Consider the following 6977-nt stretch of genomic DNA (forward strand, 5'->3'; position numbering starts at 1 on the left):
TTGAATGTTATTTTGGAAGATCGAAAGTATCATCGTAGCCTAGATTGAGATATAAGAGGAAAGACTTCAAGGGAAAGGATGCCATGAGAGACATGGTTTTTGAAAAGTATTCCCAGATGTATTGTAAGATGAAGCAATCTTCCAATCATATTTAATGACCTTTGAACAGCGATCACATAAGAACAATAGATTGCGCTCAGACATTTTACGAACGAGATGAAACCATCGCCGCCATCTTGGTGTAGGATAGAAGCGCCACGCCGGTCTGGGAGTTACAAAGTTTTTAATGCCCGCTTATCGAGTAGTCTGTGATCTAACCTATCTTCTTCCCTACTTAGGAATAAGATGAAATTTTGAAACTTGTCGTAAGTGAAAAATACAATTCATGAACGCTAACAGCATCATTCAAAACATTAATAACTTCTTTATAGTTTTTACAGTTAAAGAAATCTGAAATGTTTATATGAGTTTTAAATCGTGACTTGAAAAGGTTCTCTCTGATGAGATTATTTAATTTTTAGGGCAGAGACGACACCAGAGCGACAAAGTTGTAGGTATAGTTCGACAGATCTAAACTGATAGATTGTTTTCGTCTTTGGGTAAAAACCCTGTGCCACATTTACCAGTATCCAGGTTTAAATACCTTACTTTATAACACATGATTCAATATATCGGTAGTTTAAATTTTTTATCATGTTTTGCTGGACTTAAGCGTTCACATATTGTGATTATCATTTTATTTGTAAATAAAATGAGAAATCGCATTTATAAACGTGACAGATCTTTCAAAAAACGTTGCCACTTTTCCTGTTACCTTTGACAGGCGAAATGCAGGTGGGCCATGCCTATTAAACCATGAAGTTTAAAGGAATTATCTCTTAAGCTACCCTTTGTATAAGCCCCACCGTCCGGTCTAGCTGAGAACTCTAGCGCCAAAAAGAATGAACTCTTGCTTTAACAATAGTCAGTAGGAAAATTAATTTATTCCTACAGAAAGCACGCTGTGAAACGGGCAAATGCAGTTAAGCATTCCGAAAACTTGCAAACAGGCGATGCTGCAAAGGATAGCTGTTATTAAAGTAAGATCATCTGACGACGAAGATTCTTCGTAACGTACATTTTGTATAGAATCATATTATTACAATTCCTGCGATGATTATTGTAAATAATTTTTTTTCTCCCAATAATGAGTTTATGTGCAACAACCTTATAAAAAGTAAAAATTGTTACACGCATTAGACCGTGAGTGAAAAAGAAAATGAAATTTAAGTAAATCATAACTTGATGAATTAGAATGAGGGGAAACCTAAAATGAAGCGCAATGAAATCCAAAATATTACAAACTTGTTTAGGAAATGGATAGTATGGCAGACGGAAAATTCAAATAATTAGATTATAAGAAAATGTCATAAGACATACATACTGAATGACAATTACCGAATTTTATTACTTTTAAGGAAAAACATCATCATACAAAAAATGTAATATAATAAGCAAAATTTTTAAAGGTGTAAGCCATAATAAATATAATATTAAATAGTCTCAAAAGTAATAAACAAATACATAGGGGTCGAGTTTACGGATTAGGATTTATACGGTCAGGTTCATTAGGTACTGTCCCAAATATTGCCTCCCTGGGAGATGGCTTGAGTTCAAGATGGCTGTGGTAGCGCCTTGATAGAGCTCCCAGGCTGGCTTCACTCAAGGTTACCTTGGCTTCACTGATCGGATCCTATGCCCAATTTATTCTTATGTGATCGTTGGCTTATTTAACCCCAACGTATAAGACCAAGAAAACTATTAAAATATCCATTATCTATATTCAACATGAAACTGACAGAAGTATTGTCAACATATGTTGTTACAAATAGCATAACTCATACAAAAACGCTGACAAAAGTATTATCAACATATATTGTTACAAATCGCATAACTCAAACATTACCTTTATCTATGAAATGGGTTACGATTAAATGTAACTGAAAGATTAGACTAGTTATCAACAACAATATCATAAATCACTGTGGAATTCACCCGCTAAAATTAACTTTTTTTATTTTCAGGTGTAATTTTACAAGATAAAGTATGAGCCAATATAAAAATTTCTTCGTTTACATATTCGTATGTGTAATGTGTGTAGTAAATCTTTATCTTTTATATCAATCATTTCACAACATTTTGACTCAGCCTCTACGTAACGGTAAGTCATTGTTCATCTGTCAACCCTCGACGTTGCCTTTTGAATTTAAATTGTTTAATACATCCGAATTTTTACAAAGGCAAGACATTAGCAATGGTTAATCAGTATCTGTGAGAATAATGTTGGTGTTAGCTCACTTTTTTTAGTTAACGAAATGAATTCTTTAGTTTGGATTATTTTCCTTCTTCTTCTTCTTCCGCTTCATTTCCAGACATCATCCCCGGGTCATCAGCTGAATTTCAAGATGTAGCTTTCGCGCCGTTGATGGAGCTCTTTCGAAAGAAAGCTACGGGAAAGCTCGTCCCGCAGTTAAAAAGGTATTTAACTCTAGCATCTAGAAACTGCTATCAGGGCTATTACTATTGATATCATTAATATTGTTATTACTGGAATTGACTAAACAACGTGTGGAGATGACGTTGCGAGGACCAGAGAGTAAGACAGGTAGCTGGGTACTGATAATTTATTACAGACGAACTGGGTTGACATAGACAGGTGCGGACGGATAAGTAGTACCGACTCGCACCGAGAGCAGAAGTGAATCTGAGACAGTAGATTTGTGTTTTCTTACAGACATACATTTAAAGAAAGTAAGACATACAAATAATGAAATTACATGAGTTATACATCGGCGGCAAGGCCGCGGAACGCTCTATAGAATGGTTAAAGGAACAAAGCGGCTTGATGATGAGATGCAATAAAAATAGAAAAAGCGTTGTCCTTACAACGTCTTGGATAACGTTATCTCGCTTTACTTTCTTATTTTTTCAGTTTCCTTCTGATTCCATTTTCAAATTTCGTCTCTCGTTAAATTCTATTTCCACAAAATATTCTCAACCAATCATATTCCAGGTGCGCTATCACCACGCTGCTAGAACAATAGTAGATTCACATCACCCGTGCATCTGATGTCTAGGCCAGCCGCCAGTCCATTACGACGCTCCTGATTGGCTGTTGATAAGCCAATCACAGGGCTGGAAACTCTCAGTCTTTCACGAGAGTTCACGTAGGCAGGATGTATGTTCCACCTCTCCTGAGGGATACTTTTGAAAGACGTATCCTTCATACATCCTGCCTGTGTGAGCTCTTTATAGACTAAGAGTTTCCAGCCCAGTGATTGGCTTATCAACAACCAATCAGGAGCGTCGTAAGGGACTGGCCTAGACATCAGATGTACGGTTGATGTGAATCTACTATTGCTCGAGTTCTACCAACCCTCCCCTCTCCCTGCTGCAGCCTTGTTCCAATCTCATTATTGTTCCAAAGAGTCATAAGGGTTCCCCTTCACTCAGGTTCAGGTCGGGCTCCGTGCCCCGGGTACTGGTATGGTCACGTCCCTTCGAGGGGAATGGCTTTTGGGATGCCGCCTTCTCCCAAGTCAGGAGAGGGGATTGCCCTCTGCCTTGTGAAGTCATCTACGACGTCAAGCAGGTGGTTTTACAAGAAACTTTCCTCATTCATTTTTGTTTTTTGATTTTCTAAAAGCTTTTGTGATACTGGTTTCAGTTTGCGTGTGCGTGTGTTCATTTTTTTTTTTATCCCAAAATGTCAGTTTTGCTTTGCCGTGAGCTAACAAACGACAATGTCAGTTGTAACAGTTCCTAAATAATTTTTTTTATTGCCTTTCATTGGTAAATCAGTTCAGCAGCTTGAGAGGGAACTGGAATACTGTTGTGATATATTTCATCAACATATTAACTCTAAATCCATTTCTGATGATGATTTTTGACAACCGATACCCAGTCGTCGCCATCAACCTACACATCAGTTTCATTTCCAGAGAGATACCACCGACGCCATCATCATCTACCTGAGAGGCGCGAAGGATTCCCAGACAGTCACGGCGGACCTGTCTCCTCGCGACCCCCGGCAACCTTGGATCATGCTGACCATGGAAGTGCCGGTTCTCTCGAACAACGTGCACGGAACCCGATTCGAGAAATACGACGGCCTCTTCAACCGCACGATGCTTTACCGCCGGGACTCAGACGTCTTTTTCAGACACGGCTTCGTCGTCCCAATGAAGGACGCACAGTTCCTCCCCAGGTCGTGGGTCATCCCTCCGCGGACGGAAGTGGCGAATCGCACGAGAAAGTTGGCGGTGGCGTTGATATCCAACTGCGGAGCTCATTCGAAACGTCTGCAGTACATCTGGAGAGTTCAGAAATACGCGCAAGTCGACATCTACGGACGATGCGGGAATCTGTCTTGCGGCGCGTCGATGTACGTCGAGCACATGTACAACACGACGACGGACCGGTGTCTGAAGATCGCCGGCGAAGGTTACCTCTTCTACTTCGCCTTCGAGAACGAGCTCTGCAAAGATTACGTCACGGAGAAAGTCTACAATCTGATGCACTATCCCATCGTGCCCGTGGTTTTTGGCATCGAGAACTACTCCCTGGTCCTTCCGCCGAATTCGTACATCAACGCCTACGACTATTCGCCAAAGGAGCTGGCGGAAAGGTTGCTCTACTTGAAATATAATCCTCAGGTAGAATTCACTCTCTCTCTTTCTCTCTCTCTCTCTCTCTTTCCACTTATATAGATAACCCTCAGATTAAATTATCTATCTCTTTCCACTTATATAGATAACCCTCAGGTAAAATTCTCTCTCTCTCTCTCTCTCTTTACACTTATATAGATAACCCTCAGGTTAAATTCTCTCTCTCTCCCTCTTTCCACTTATATAGATAACTCTCAGGTTAAATTCTCTCTCTCTCTCTCTTTCCACTTATATAGATAACCCTTAGGTAAAATTCTCTCTCTCTCTTTCCACTTATATAAATAACCCTCAAGTAAAATTCTCTATCTCTCTTCCCACTTACATAGAAACTCTTATATAAATGTTAAGAATCATACGTTGATTATGGTGTCAGAGTATGAATCTGCATTGTAGATATATATTCCCTACCAAACCTACTCATGATGCTGTGCATGATACATGCTCACATTCTTATAGATGATTTGAGTGTCCTCGTTATCACTATTGCATGATATAATTGTGGTATATGCATCATTTTTATATTTGGGATAATCTGCAATATCTTAAATAATTTTTTGCTTACTCGGGGAATTAGCCCATAAACTACTTTGTTATTGCTGTTATTGCTGTTGGTGGAGTAGGAAAGCCCTATGGAAAAGCCTATAAAGGTCTGAAAAAGATGTTTAACGTCTAGTTAACGATATAGTACTCTTAGGATAGGATATTTATGATTTATTTATTGGAATGAAAATGTAAAAAATAAATAATGTGTATGTTAAATAGTACAGAAAAATTACTTTTAATAATGTATATTGATTTATCTTAATTTTCGTTGGTGAAACGAGGCTCTATTTGACTGTAGATTTTAGCACGTTTTAATTCATTTGGGGTACTAAATTTAGAGGCTATGTTTCTGGTCGATTATTTTGTTCCCACTCATAACTGAGAGTATTTGAACGTGTTTAATTTGTGTCCTTTTCATTTGATCCTTTTCGTTGGTGTTAGTAGTGCTTAGTATGAGTATTAATTATGAAGACCACTTCACGTTAAATTAGGAATATAATGTTTATAGCTTATGCGTGAGGGCGAAATCTTGCACGCGGCTCGATTAAGCTGGTTACATCCACGTCTTGTTCTAATTTATTTTTAGGAGAAACAATTGGAAAGGAAGACATGTTATGTAAAGCTGATAATTCTATTCTATCTCACTGACTTTACAGGAATACGAGCAATACTTCGAGTGGAAGAAGTATTACCGAGCTTCAACGGTCGGTGGAGTGAGAATCATGTGCGAATTGTGTTCTCGATTATACGAACCGGAATTTTACGAGCACAAAGTATACGAAGACTTCCACGATTGGTTCGTCGGGAAGTCGGGCTGTGTGGCTGGAATGGACCTATGAAGACATCAGGAGGGCCATCTGCATTGTCTGGGTTTATAGGAGAGATCATGTTTGCAAACAAATGAAGTGTATGAGGCGCATGCGCAGTACGCTGGTGGGCAAAAGAGAACATGCAGACGATGCTCTCACCTAATTTATCTTTGTCATGGGTTTTGTGCACACTATACATGTATGGCAGGGTGGGGATTCTTTGTTGCTTATTACATTATGTATGTATGCTCGTGTAGGGCTGTAATAATTTCTCAAAATGTGAAAAAAAATATTCCTAAAGTTGCTTACGTTTTAAGTTTTTCAGTTTGTTAACTTCACTTCCCATGAGAGAAATACCATTTCATGGCAACATTAAATATTCAAATATAAGATAAATATTATTTTGCTTTCCATAAAGGGTTAGAATCCATTAGTTTCAAATAACTTTCACTTGAGGGCGAGCTGTCTGTGTCACCGCCTCTTAATTGTGGAGTGGTCTGATATTTATTGGTCCTTTATCTCGATCCATTTTCTGTGAATCCCAACTGTTGCTACTGTGAAGTATATCGTTATTTGTCACTTTAAAAACATGGAATTATAATTTTATGTATTTGTTGTTAGTATATAGGTTCAAATAAATAATTATATAGAAATGTGATGGAGTAATAAAGTTTTACATTTTCTATGTAGTGAAATCACGTGCATTTTGAAGCAGTCTTCCGAAACGATGTCAACAAAAATATGTAAATCTGAATACTTCAATCCGCAAATGCTTTTCTGATTTAATATTTTGTATTAGATTATAATGCTTCATAAAGGTAAACTTCCAATTGAAAGATAGTACGAATTAGATACGGGTGAAAACTTCTGTCCATGTGTTGGTGGTGGCGGGAAAATATTATTGGAACGTTGTTCTCGG

The 6977-nt window shown here is 38.1% G+C and overlaps 1 protein-coding gene across 1 annotated transcript; it reads left to right on the forward strand.

The window, feature by feature from the left end:
• The first annotated feature begins 2083 nt into the window (after positions 1–2083).
• Positions 2084–6770, forward strand: LOC135202023 (alpha-(1,3)-fucosyltransferase C-like). Its single transcript, XM_064231298.1, has 5 exons — positions 2084–2200; positions 2412–2517; positions 3493–3631; positions 3981–4694; positions 5906–6770. The coding sequence occupies exons 1-5, from the start codon at positions 2086–2088 to the stop codon at positions 6086–6088; spliced, it is 1257 nt and encodes a 418-aa protein (XP_064087368.1). The 5' UTR covers positions 2084–2085; the 3' UTR covers positions 6089–6770.
• The last annotated feature ends 207 nt before the right edge of the window (positions 6771–6977 follow it).

Source organism: Macrobrachium nipponense, chromosome 30 (genome assembly GCF_015104395.2).
Source record: "Macrobrachium nipponense isolate FS-2020 chromosome 30, ASM1510439v2, whole genome shotgun sequence".
Lineage (NCBI taxonomy): Eukaryota > Metazoa > Arthropoda > Malacostraca > Decapoda > Palaemonidae > Macrobrachium > Macrobrachium nipponense.

What these genes read in the sequence shown, in the direction of transcription:
- LOC135202023 (XM_064231298.1), top strand. Translation starts at nt 2,086, where the DNA reads ATGAGCCAATATAAAAATTTCTTCGTTTACATATTCGTATGTGTAATG. An exon ending in TCATCTACGACGTCAAGCAG is followed by an intron (nt 3,632 to 3,980) that starts GTGGTTTTACAA and finishes TTTCATTTCCAG; the next exon opens with AGAGATACCACCGACGCCAT. An exon ending in ACTTGAAATATAATCCTCAG is followed by an intron (nt 4,695 to 5,905) that starts GTAGAATTCACT and finishes CTGACTTTACAG; the next exon opens with GAATACGAGCAATACTTCGA.